At 42.5% G+C, this 13,930-nt stretch overlaps 1 protein-coding gene across 4 annotated transcripts in view; it reads right to left on the bottom strand.

Moving 5' to 3' along the window:
- Positions 1-3,127: 3,127 nt before the first annotated feature.
- Positions 3,128-13,930, bottom strand: part of NFAT5 (nuclear factor of activated T cells 5) — a 136,865-nt gene continuing 126,062 nt past the window's right edge. For all 4 annotated transcript variants that reach the window (XM_074968987.1, XM_074968989.1, XM_074968988.1 and 1 more), the window contains exons 12-14: positions 11,187-13,608; positions 6,671-6,917; positions 3,128-4,806 (exon numbers count right to left, since the gene is read on the bottom strand). In XM_074968987.1, coding sequence (XP_074825088.1) covers positions 6,679-6,917; positions 11,187-13,608 — 2,661 coding nt within the window. In that variant the 3' untranslated portion in view covers positions 3,128-4,806; positions 6,671-6,678. The remainder of the gene's footprint in view (positions 4,807-6,670; positions 6,918-11,186; positions 13,609-13,930) is intronic.

The following is a 13,930-nucleotide window of genomic DNA, read 5'->3' as shown; positions in this document are numbered from 1 at the left end:
ATCTGTGCAACTGGACATGCCAGTTCTATGTAAGTATGAGAAGGGATGCTGTCAAGATTGACAGACACTAACCTGTTTATTTTTTATTTAAATTGAGTATAAATAAAAAAAGTGACCATTCACAGGCTCTGAGCACACTGACAATAACGTAAAATTAGCCAAACAAAAGGCCTGGTGGTTAACTGTCTATTTTGGCCCAGCAAGGCTGAAATGACTTCTTGAATTGTTTTTGTTGACAAAGGACATAATAGTAGAGCATCTGGCTTGGATAACCATTGAAAGAGTAGAAGACAATTAGTGCCAACAAGTAGACTGGCCTGTGAAGTGGAAAGTGATGATGATCATCTCCTGCCACAGGAAACGTTTGGCTAATGCTTGTCTTAACTTTTTCTACAGCTTAAGTGTTATCCACCCACCATCTACTTTATTCATCACTAAAGGAATAATAGTTTAACAGTTTCTTTTTATACACGGGTGTTGTTTACATGGAGACAACATGACACAGGTAGAAGACATACTGACGTGGTAGCTAGCAGGGTGCATCTCCCTGGATATTGGTCAGTTATTAGGAAACAGGTGTGCAGTACACATCAGACATGCTGTAGAGACAACACCAGAAAAATGGGGTTTAGGAGAGTCACGGAAGTTAATGGAGAAGTGACTTAAGCCTGGAGAATATAACCTAGTTTGAGGGAGAGAATGTGTATGTGTGTTTTGTATTAAAGGTGGTTTAATAGAGAGTTCATGCAGGAGAAAAGCTCAAGAATCTTCTTAACTGTAAGGACAGTAGGACAATGGAACAAACTGCCTAGGGAAGCATGGAATCTCCGTCACTGGAGGTTTTCAAAAAGAGGCTGGATAGCATCTGTCTTGGACGGTTTAGTCACAACAAATCCTGCATCTTGGCAGAGGGTTAGACAACATGACCTTTGAGGTCCCATATAACAATATGGTTCTATGAAAAAGACAAACACTACAAAGAAAATCCACCCTACAAATATAGTTCTACAGCTTTCCAGCTTCCATCCAGCACGTACAGCTATAAAACCATCTACTTCCACTGGTGAACATTGGCCTGACAGATATGAAAGCAAATTTCCTTTTGCAATAATGCTCCTAACTTTTGATCTTTGGCAGTCTGGCTTCTTAAGTAATGTTCATCATAAGCAAGGGGTAATAGTTAATGTCATTTTTTGACTACTCAAGATGCACATATTTTCATTTACCTTAAATAATATCTAACTTTTCAAACCGAATTGGATTTGATTCCCCTGCCTCTCAATAACTCTACAGGCAATCCACTTTGTGTGCTTTTCCTCTAATACCCATACTGATGCAGACATATTATGGAATAAATAAGTCGGGGGTAAAAGAAAAAACAAAGGATAAGCTCCAAAAGTAAATGTCAACTATTGAAATCAAAACAGTGCCTGAGCAGGGCTCTGAAGGAACAAAGATGTGGTTCACATTATTTTTAGGTCCTTCTGCCATGAAACAACTTCGGTAAGCGGTTTCCTAGGCCTTTGCTGGCTCATTGAACCTCTCTCTTTATCCTCTGTAACAGCTGTTTGAAAGCAGCAGCAAGAGCACTTGTCAACCACTGAGCAAACCCTTCATTCAGAAGACAAATACTTTTTGTAACCAAATCACATGTTCAAAATGTTATACATTTAACATTGACCTAAAACAGACAGTAAATTTGACACAAAAGAAAATATAGATAATGTCGTTATTTGAATATGGTAGCACAGCCCTTGTAATCAACAATCTAAAAATATGCACACATTTAAACATTCCCCCCACAGTGGGAATTGTAGCAGTCCTGGTAAAAGGTTCTATTTTGGACACCAATTTTATTAAATGGAGAACTGGTCCCTGGTTTCTTGGCACCGACCAACAATGTTTCATCATGAGGATGCTCTCCTTCAAAAGAACAAAAAACAAAACAAACAGCACACAAGTCAGTTTATGATCCTCATCACCTCATTCTGCCCACTGTTGGCCTACGCAGCCATCAAGATATCACCAAACATCCTCGTTCTGGGACTTAGTGTGAACAAGCTGCTCTTGCAGAAGCCACCAGTTTCTTACAAACGGATTACAAAAGGATGGTGTATTCAATCCGATGCTGTGCAGAACCCTTCTATTCATCCTCATACAGCGCTCATTCAGTGCTGACAGGCTGCTCTTTCATGTCCTGAACCATAACAAAGGATTTTATTTTACTTTTTTCCATAGCAGGAGAAAAATTACCGGAAGAAAAGCGTATGGTTCAGAGCTAAAAAGCAGCTCTGGACATTATGAAGTCGAGAAAATTTTCTTTAACATGATTATAATTTCAAACAAACATTTTAGTGTAATTATAAATTAAAAGATACAACACAAAGGAGCTAATAAAATATTAAATAGACAGTGACAGAGTAAAAGCTGAATGGCTCATTCTGAATGAAACCCCATCAGACAGTTGTCTAAATGGGTTTCCTTACTACATCCCACTGCTGTGTGACAGACACAAACACACACTGAAGTTGTCCAGAGCCAACGGGAACAATACATTGCCAGATGGAATGGCCCAAGATGAACAAACTATTTATGCTGCAAAAAGTACTTAAATACTGAGTAAAGACATAACAAACCCCACCCTCACCCCCACCATTATCAGACGCCACGTTGTGGTAGAACATCAGACAAACTCACAAATTTACCACAAAAATGTGTGGCAAAAAGAATATTTTATATATATGTATATATATAAATTTTTATATTTATGCCATTGTACTCACTCAGTACAAATAGCAAAATAGTATACCATTTCCTAAATACAAAATATAGCTTTCCAAAAAAATGAAACACACATTAGATATAAACCATCCAAAACTTGAACGATTGAAAACTGTATTCAAAATTAAATGACCCAGAGCAGGTCTCTTTCTGAAAAGTTCCCTTCATATCGGCAAGAAGCCTTACTACTGAAAACGTAATTCAATGCCTCTCAATGAGAGAGAGAGAGAGAGAGAGAGAGAGAGACACAGACTGACAGACACACACACAAAAAGAGAAAATGAACATTGTGACAGATTTTGACACACGGGAAAAACCGTTAAAACCAAAGAACATCTCTACATGGCTCAACTAGGTGCACAAGTTAGAAAAAAAACACGCAGTAAACAGACTAGGGTAACTTGAAAACCATTTACAGGCTACTCTCCATTACTTAAAATAACCAAAATGAAAAGTGACAGGATACCAATTATGCTACACCAAGGCATAGTAGCCACGCATGACAGCTGTTTGGCTCTAACCTGCATTAACATCTTTCTACATGAAGGACAGGGAAAAGACTGAAGAAAACGTCTGCCTGAGGTTATTGTGAGGCACCACATCTCTCTTGAGCTAGTCGGATCATCTGAAAGAATCCACATGCCTCACACTACAACTGCATGGCCTAGAGTGGGTTATTCTTAGATACTGTAAAACATGAGTAAATTGTTTTTAATTAATGTATGACCCCAGAGAGGCTACAACTCATGGGGACTGCTAGTAAAACGGATGCTTCAAACCTGCAATGAACCGAGAACGCTACAAAGATGCAGCAGCTCAGCTTGAAGTGATGTTTTAAAGAATGATTAAAAATCATGTTGTTTGCCCCCATATGGGATAAAGTTTAAGACTTTATATCAGCAACAACAGGGAAAAGCAGGGTTTCTCTAGGATTCAGGAAGTTTGGGGGATGGAGACAAAACCAGCATTTTCTCACGCCCTCAAACCCTGGTGACCTATAAAGATGCAGCCACTGGCTTGGCACTTTGCTACCACAGTGAGAGGTGCCTTGGACACTTAAGAGTTACTTTAGTTTCTAAAACCGGCAGGATATTTGTATTTGCTTAGGAAACAAATATAAAATTAGGGGGAGGGATGAAGAGCATGGAAAGAATGAAAGAGGGCAGCCTGGCATGAGAAAGGATAATGTTCAAGTTCTAATCTATGCCAAAATAGTGAGAGGCATGAAGCAGTTGTTTCCTCAGCTAGGCAGATTGCGCTCTTCAGTTCAAGGGATTTTAGAACACAATTTACTGTGACTTTCCCCTTCATTTTGATAGAGCCACCTAATTCTTACTCTATGCAGTTTATATCTAAAATCATCAGTACAGAAAAAAACCTGTTAATCACCCCCTCAGATGGGAAGCACCCACATCTCTCTGGCTGCTCCTAGAGTTGTAGCAGATTTTCTGATTGTATATTATATATATCACCACCACCACCTGCTGCGAATAACACACCCCTGCAATGGTCCTTCAGCTCGACTGGGAACCTGCGATTCCTTCACTGACTGACTGACAGCTATGCCGTGAATCACAGCGTGAGTTAGGGCACACGCTGTTCCTGCTTCCCAAGCTGTCCTACTCAAGAGAGGGTTGTGAAGGAGGACGGGAAGAAAGAAAAAGCAAACAGGGTAACGTGTTATTTTCTAACAATAACAGCTGAGCAGTCATGCTTTGAATTAAAACAGCAGCCCATTGACTAATGGGGCCTAGGAAGGTGGTTAACAGTCCAGTTCCACCCCCTGTAACACAAAGCACAGCTTTTCAGCCATTATTGGCTTCAGGAGTCTCAAATGCTATCATTATAGCCTCAATTGCTAGACACTGCAGTAGGCAGCGTATGTGCTCTTTAGAAAAGAGAGTGAAGTCTACGTATTTGCTTGGGTACAGGCCATTCTTTAACAGAACAGTTCAGCTCCATACACCCTAATCCAGAGCCACAAGGTCTGAGAGGATCTTGGAAATCTTTTCCTTCACAGAATTTCTGAAATTAAACACAAAACAGAGTTAGGCATAACTAGTGAAGTCTCACCTTTCATGTAGCTCCTTCATTTGAAAGCACTTTACAAATTACAGAAACAAGTCTACACCCAGTGCCAAAATGCAGCCATCTTTGGGACAGAATATGACAACTATCTTGCAGTATACAACATCATTACGAAACAGTTTAGCTCAGAAAGTGAAGAGCACAGCACCCAATTGAAACTTCAGGTTTTTTTGGGAGGCAGAACATCATTACAAAAGGTGGATATAGTCAGACGGTGTGGCTATACCTGGATTGAAGAGCCCATATATATTTAATGCTCATGCATGAGCAGAGCTTTACCTCTGATGTGGGGGGAAAAGGCACCTTCCAGCAACAGACACTTCCTAGCTCCATGCTGTTGTATTGGCTCAGTTCTAACAATGATTCAGCAAGTGGTGCCTGTTCAATAAACACCATTTCCTGCAACGCCTGGCCTTCATGCAAACTACTTCAGCATGATGGGAAGGGCTTTGAAGACTACGGACTGAAGTGGCGTCTAATGCATCCACAATAAACCCAAAGTTTTACCTAAAGCTAGATTTGGTGACAGTTCTCAGAGATGCCAGGTCAGGCTGAAAGTGACCCATTCACCTTACCTTTGCCATTAGAATGATTAGACTGCAATGCCAGGTGACAGACCAACGAATGACCATTCAAGAACAAAACCCAAACTCGATCAATTATTTTCTACAGCTTCTGATCTCTTGATGAACAGCAATACTCACTACACTGGACTATTAAAAATTATACCAGGGGTCGGCAAACTGGGGCCCACGGGCCACATCTGGCCCCTCAGGACTTTGGATCCGGCCCACGGGATTGCCCCCCGTGGTGCCGCAGGCCCCACACTGCTCTCAGAAGCGGCTGGCACCAAGTCCCTGCAACCCGGGGGGTGGAGGGAGGACGACACGCAGCAGCAGAGGGCTCCATGCACTACCCTTGCCTCCAGGCACTGCCCCCCGCAGCTCCCATTGGCCGGGAATGGGGAACCACGGCCAATGGGAGCTTCAGGGGAGGTACCTGGAGGCGCGGCAAAGGCAGCGCGTGGAGCTTTGTGCTCCCCCTCCCCCAGGGGCCACGCAGGGGCGTGGTGCCGGCCGCTTCCAGGAGCGACACCGCATGGGGCCACGGCAGGCAGGCAGGAAGCCTGCCATGGCCCCAGTGCATGCTGCTGTCACCCTGGAGCCACTTTAGGTAAGCGGCGCTGGGCCGGAGCCGGAACTCCTCCTGCACCCCGCCCCCAACTCCCTGCCCTGAGCCCCCTGCACCCCAACCCCCTGCCCTGAGCCCCCTGTACCTCCACCCCTGCCACACACAGCACCCCAACTCCCTGCCCTGAGCCTGGTCACACCCCGCACCCCAACCCCCTGCCCTGAGCCCCCTGCCGCACCACGCAACCATCCTGCACCCCAACACCCTGCACTGAGTCCCGTCACACCCCGCACCCCTCCTGCACCCCAACACCCTGCCTTGAGCTCCCTCCCACAGTCCGCACCCCTCCTCTGCCCCAATCCCTTACCCTGAGCCCATTCCTGCACACCACAACCCCTCCCACACCCCGCACTCCCTCCTGCACCCCAACCCCCTGCCCCGGCCCCACATACAATTTCCCCACCCAGATGTGGCCCTCTGCCCAAAAAGTTTGCCCACCCCTGAATTATATACTTGCTTCAGGAGCATAGAGATATATTAACTGATTTTTGCATGCACTGTGACTTCATTGCGAAGTCACCATCTGTTAAAACAAGAGGTTCTTTGGTATATACAAAAACTTACTAAATATCATTGCAAGACCACCCACAGACCCAAAGTCACTACTTACTTGGCCAATTAAAATGAGCCAGCCATGTTGTTCCCCTGGTTTTGTAATGACACAAGCAAGTCATCAATTTTCTCTATACACTGATTGGTTGTCATAGACGAAGGTAGTGGAGAATTCTCAGATATCTGCTGAGACAGAAGCGTTGTCACTGCTGGTTGCCCCTCACTCTGTGGCTGACCTGGCTGACTTATAGCCATCAGCTGATCTGGCAATGCAGATGGTCCAGAGGTTAAGAGCTGGCCACAGTCTGTTAAGAAAGAAATGAACATAAATACAATAAATGATGATGATAATCCCTAGCTCTTATCTAGCACTTTTCACTAGTAGATCTCAAAGTGCTTTACAAAGGTCAGTATTGTTACGCCCTTTGATGGGTGGGGAAACTGAGGCACAACGCAGTGCAGTGCCTTGCCCAAGGTCACCCATCAGGCTAGCAGTAGAGTAAGGAATAGAATCTAAGTCTTCACACATGGATATTGAAACTTGGAAATCCACTCATAAAAAGAGTTTGTTAACATACCAGTGTAAACATCTTTATTCAGGTCCAAATCGGCAGAAGAGGATGCACAAAAGTACACATGCTTTTGCACATGCATAAATTAGGTATGCAAGTTTGCCAGTGTACAAGGACAAATCCATCACACATAAGATCAAAAGATTCAAAAACATGTCAATAACCTGATTGATGAGATGTACACAACTTTGATTTTACTGACATATGCAGTTCTGTATTGCTTGAATTACTCTATTAGTGGAAACTCAGAGCAGCTGATTATCCCACTGGCCCTACTTAAGCCAACAGCAGGAACAGGAAGCGGTCTGAACAATGAGGCTCCTCCCTGTTCTGGACTGTGTGCCTTGTGCTTCCTGCTCCCCCAACTTGATTTTCTGGCATCCTGACCCAGCATGACTCCTGGCATCTGATATGTGATTCTGATCTCCAGTTTGTCTCCTGGCTGTGACTCCTGGTATTCTGACCCGGCCTGACCCCGATTCCCAACTCGGGGTCCTGATCTCAAGTTTGTCTCCTGCTTCTGATCTCCCGGTATCCTGACTAAGCTGACTCTCGATTCCTGTCTCATGAGTCTGGACTCCGGCTCTGACCACTAGGTTTGTCTACCCACAACCCGGCCGTGATAGCTTATTTGGCGCACAATAATGCTACGGGACTGAGCCCAGAGGGAGAAGTATGGCCCAGCAGCACCACCAGAGTCACTGGATGCATCAAGCACTGCAGGCCCAAGTCATGCAGCTCATCAGGGAGAAGTAGTGGCTGCAGAATTTGTTCACCGTGACCAGCTAACATGTTAAAACTACAACTTGCCCAGCTTACACTACGACTATAAAATGCTAGCTATCATTTGTTTAGAAAAAAATTCCTATCATGGACAAGTGTAACTCATTTTCCCAGTTTAGATAAGACGATCAGCTATTGCTGAAGGATTTTAATTGGTTATTTTATTATGAAAAAAGAGAATAGAATCTAAAAAAATTACAGAAATAGCATAGTGGCCAGTCCTGTTCCTACTTATGACAGGTTTCAGAGTAGCAGCCGTGTTAGTCTGTATCTGCAAAAAGAAAAGGAGGACTTGTGGCACCTTAGAGACGAAACAAATTTATTTGAGCATAAGCTTTCGTGAGCTACAGCTCACTTCATCGAACGCATACAGTGGAAAATACGGTCGGGAGATTTTATATACACAGAGAACATGAAACACCCATTGTTTCATGTTCTCTGTGTATATAAAATCTCCTGACTGTATTTTCCACTCAATGCATCCGATGAAGTGAGCTGTAGCTCACGAAAGCTTATGCTCAAATAAATTTGTTTAGTCTCTAGTCTAATGCCTCATCTAGTTTAGTCTTTAGTCTAGTGCCACAAGTACTTCTTTTCTTTTTGTTCCTGCTAATGAAATCAGTGGGGGAAACTCACAGCAGGATCAGCACTACCAAGGTTCTCAACAAAACACAGTACTTTTTCCTGAGAGGTATTCATTTTAATTTCACAAACTGCTTTAGAGAAAAGCATACTGCAGAGCAATTAAATACTTAATATATATTAGTTATTTGGTATTTGCTAGCGAGATTTTATATATATATATATATATATATATATACATATACATATACATATACATATATACATACATATATATACACACACACACACACACACACACACGAGAGAGATTGATTTAAGGTAACACTACATAACAGAAAGGAAGCCTGAAGAAACACTGAAGACTGCATGGTAGGAAATTTATGCTAGCAAATACTAGCTAACACCAGTATAACTTACTATGACTAGGCTACATGCAGAGCCAGATGTGTGTTTAAATACATCAGTTGTGCCATTTATCCACTGTTTCTGAACACTACAGAAACACTAACCCAGGAACCAATCCCTGCAACAAACCCCATTGCCAACTCTGTCCGCATATCTATTCAAGGGACACCATCCTAGGACCTAACCACATCAGCCACACCATCAGGGGCTCATTCACCTGCACATCTACCAATGTGATATGTGCCAGCAATGCCCCTCTGCCATGTACACTGGCCAAACCGGACAGTCTCTACGCAAAAGAATAAATGGACACAAATCAGACATCAAGAATTGGAACATTCAAAAACCAGTAGGAGAGCACTTCAATCTCCCCGGACACTCAACAAAAGACTTAAAAGTGGCCATTCTTCAACAAAAAAAACCTTCAAAAACAGCCTTCAGCGAGAAACTGCAGAACTGGAATTAATTTGCAAACTTGACACCATCAAATTAGGTCTGAATAAAGACAGAGTGGCTGGGTCATGACAAAAAATAATTTCCCCTCTGTTGATACTCACACCTTCTTGTCAACGGCTGGGAATGGGCCACATCCACCCTGATTGAATTGGCCTCGTTAGCACTGACCCCCACTTGGTAAGGCAACGCCCATCTTTTCATGTGCTGTATATTTATACCTGCTTACTGTATTTTTCACTCCATGCATCTGATGAAGTGGACTATAGCCCACGAAAGCTTATGCCCAAATAAATTTGTTAGTCTCTAAGGTGCCACAAGGACTCCTTGTTGTTTTTGCTAATATAGACTAACATGGCTACCACTCTGAAATTAGTAGGACTGTAACAATCAAGGCCTCAAAAGGATAAACAGCGAAACACATATCAGCAAGGGTATCATAGGTAAGAACCACTATTTAAAAAGCAAACTCTATATAGGAAAATCAAACATCTGTCTCCTTTTACACTTAACTTTAAGATTCTTATCACTATCCCTCCTATGCACTGAATGAGGCAAGCTTATTTTTGGAAATACCTAATACAGTGATACTTCTCTCTTAGAACAAATTTTGGCATCAGTCAGAATAACTAGTTTTCCATGTGTTTGGAAACATCCTTTTTATTCTTCTACTTTCTTTACTTTTAATAGTTGAGTGCTCAAAAAATGGAAGTAAAGGGACTGGCACACATGAGGAGTGAAAAATGTTGAATATCCAATTGAGGTAAAATCTGAAGACTAATTATTTTTGTAATGGGGTGAGAGAGAAGAAGAAAATACTGCAAACTTCAAGGTGAAAGTTCAGAATTGTTAAAGGAACATTCAAACCTAACTGACAGATCTCAGAAAGTAGTCATCAATGGGGAATCATCTCTGAATAGGGCTGTTTCTAGGAGGTTCCATAGGGATAGGTACCTAACTCAGTGCTATTCAACATGAACTCCTAGTGTGATGCTGTGACCAAAATGGGCTAATTAATTTGCTGGATGTATAAACAGGGGAGTAATAAGTAGGAGTAGAGGGGTCAGTTTTACCTCTGTATGTGGCATTGGCAAAACTGATATCTGAGTACTGGGGACAATTCTGGTGTCTATATTTTTAAAAGGACATTGAAAAACTGGAGAGAGCACAGAAAATCACCACAAAAATAATTTGAGGGTTTGTTTATCTTATTAAAAAGAAGATTGAGAGATAACTTGATTAGAGTATATAAGTACCTTCACAAGCAGAAAATACGGGGTACTAACGAGCTCTTTATTTTTAAAAATAACTTCACTGACTTTTTTAAACACATCCTTTTATTACCTCTATATAAGTACTAAGCATGAATTAATTATTTAGAACAGATCCTCTTCTATAAAGTCTAACTCTGAGCACCAATTTCACTTTTCACATTGAGCACAAAATTTCCTTTCCAACCACCATGGTTTCATAGATAATCTTTAGTATTTTGGGATAAATGGTGTATATCCAACAGAAATGCAACTGTATTGGCTTATAGACACGTACATTTTTTGCATGTTCCATTGAAGGTGACAGAAGTTTCTCAAAAGGCGTGGGCGTAATTTACGTCTTTCCTGTCTTTAATGACTAACACTTTCAACAAAAGGACTGTAACCATTACCACTTAGCACTTTACACCTCTACAGAGCTGTACAAACACAAGTAATTTGGCAGCCTCCAAAGTAGCTGTTTTTCTAAACCATAATATTAGAATCAAGGATTTTTAATACTTACTATTTTGAATCCCAAATAGGAATATTCCTGAAGTCTGTTGAGATGAAGCAGGAGAATTCTGCAGTTGGTTGATAGCACTTCCTGCTGTATTGTGAAACAAAGAAGATTGTTGCTGTGCAGGAGAAGCAGCTCCTTGAATACCTGTCATATTGTTCTGAGAAGAGTAGATGGGAGACTGCTGCAGCTCTTGCTGGCTCATGCTATTCTGCAAGGCAGACATGGAAGCTGAAGAGATGAAGAGGGTGACTTGCTGCTCTTGAGAACCTGGTGATCCTTGAACCAACTGAATCTGGGGTGAGTTATGAAACATGGTGGGCTGCTGTGTCTCTGTCTGGCTGGACCCAGGATTCTGAAGTGGAGTCACTGTTGTTTGACTCTGGAACTGCATGGGCTGTTGATCTTGATTCATTGGCGTCATATTGGATTGTGCATGAAAAAGAGATTGGTTCTGCTGCTCCTGATTAGTGATTGGATTTTGATTTGGGTTGAAAAGCATAGTCTGCTTCTGAGAAGCAATTGTACTTGTATTTTGAGTACTGAACATCATGTTCTGCTGCTGCTGTTCTTGGGATGGAGGACTACTCTGAATAGCAACCATTGAGTGTTGAGACTGGAAGATAGCCCCTTGTTGGTTCTGGGGCATTGTACTAGATTGGAGGGAGCCTAGTGATACTTGCGGCTGAAACAAACCCTGCTGAGTGGGCTGAGCTTGGGGCTGATCTTGGGGAATCATAGGGTTTTGAATGTGGGGTATCTGTGCCTGCTGCTGGAAAGAAGTTTGCTGCTCTGTGTTTGTGGCTGTCTGAAGTGGAGTAATGGAATTCTGTGTTGTGAAGAATGACATCTGTTCTTCTTGAGTTACAGGGTTGTTCATTGAATTCTGGGAAAGGAACATGTTGGCTGATTGCTGGTCTTGAGGTACAGAAGAGCTCTGCAATACACCCATGGCGTTCTGGGAGTGGAACATTGGAGGCTGCAATTGGTCCGAGGAAGAGGAAGTGGTCTGATTGTGGACAATGGAATTTGGACTACGAAAAATAGACCCTTGTGTTTCCTGGGATATATTTTGATCATCAGCAATGGGATTCTGAGAGTGAAAAAGTTGAGCCTGTGAATGTGGGGACTGCTGCATGAAACTTCCTGACTGAATAGACATAATTTCCCCACCTTGCTGGAACAGTCCACCTCCCTGCTGTTGAGTTCCACCTGCCTGAACGGCCATCATGTTTTCTGTAGATGAAAAAAGGTTAACTTGAGGCTGACTTTCCCCACTGTGTTGCATCTGAACCATGGTCTGAAACACATTGTTTTGCATCTGTTTATTCTGTCCTGAAGCTTCTTCTCCATCTGCAGAACTCGAGGTCTGAAACATGGTAGAGCCATTGGTCGAGACTTGCTGCTGAGCAGTAGTAGTTGTTTCATTTCCAGAAACACCAGAAGATGAGGAGAATAACTCACATTGCATCTGCATGTCTTCACTTGTTGATAGCCCACTTAGCAAGTGGGAAGCTTGCTGGTAAACAGGGGACTGCTGGAGGTTTCCATTTCCTGAAGCTGCTGAGGAGAAAAGATCAGATTGCATTTGTGTTGCAGCCTGGCACATACTTTGCTGCATTCCAATCACCATTGCTGCAGAAGTCTCCATTGCCTGCTGCTGCTGCTGATTGGACAATGAGCTCTCAGGCTGTGGATGGACATTTTCAGCTCTTCCAGACAAAAGATTCTCTTGCCTGGAATGGACTGCTGTCTCTGATGAGGAAAATATCCCAGGATTCACACTGTTTTGGATTTGACTAACTTGCTGAAAAATGTCTGCACTGAGTTGCTCTTGAACATCCTCACTACTATCTGACCCAGAAAACAAAACCGAAGATAACTGCTGTTCAGCTTCTAAGACTTGCTGGACCAAATCAACATTTCCACTGCTTCCACTGGCAGTACTGGTTGGAAAATTTCCAGCTTGCAGTTGCTGTATAGTGTTCTGTAGCTGACTCACACTGTTTGCAGGTGAGAAAATACTTGACGAAATCTGTTGCTGTAGTGTCTGTGCTGGTTCTGATAGTGTTGACTGCTGCTGCTGCGAAGCCTCAGTTAACTGTGACAGAGTAACTACAGTGCTGTCTGATGGTAACACCTCTCTGGATTGGGACTCTCTAGTCTGGAACTGTGTAGCTTGCTGCAATAGTGCATCACTATTCTGCAGTTGGCTGGGAGCAGAGACAGCTGGAAAGCTACCAGGCTGTGAAATGTCCTGTGTTTGGATAGTAGTCAGAGTCTCTGGATTATACACTTTAGGCTGTATCTGATGTTGTTTTTCACTCTCAGAAGGTAAATGAGAAGAAGCAGTTGAAAAGGTTGCATTTCCTGATATGCTGGACATATTTTCTAATGTTTGTTGAGTTGGTCCAACCACCTTTGTAGCCTGGTGGAAAAAAAAGCAGTACACATTAAGAAGCGTGTAGGATTACTCGGGTCATACTTAGAAACCTTCAGTGATGCCTTAAGATGTGGTTATAGTTAATAAGATGACTTGCACTGCCACAAGAGATCAGTAAAATACTGTAGCTGATTTTAAAAGGGGATGCAAAATTTTAACCAATAATATTTGTTATTATGATGCTAAAATAAGGATGATCAAACCTTCTGTTTCACTGCATAAACTGATGCTGAATGGGACCAGGAAGGGATTTTCACGCATATACTCTGCAGAATTGGCTAGATATATTAAGTGGGGGTTTATTCAC

Source organism: Natator depressus, chromosome 12 (genome assembly GCF_965152275.1).
Source record: "Natator depressus isolate rNatDep1 chromosome 12, rNatDep2.hap1, whole genome shotgun sequence".
In the NCBI taxonomy this organism is placed as follows: Eukaryota; Metazoa; Chordata; order Testudines; family Cheloniidae; genus Natator; species Natator depressus.
Note: the sequence above shows the minus strand (reverse complement) of the source record. Positions and strands in the feature narration are given on the sequence as shown.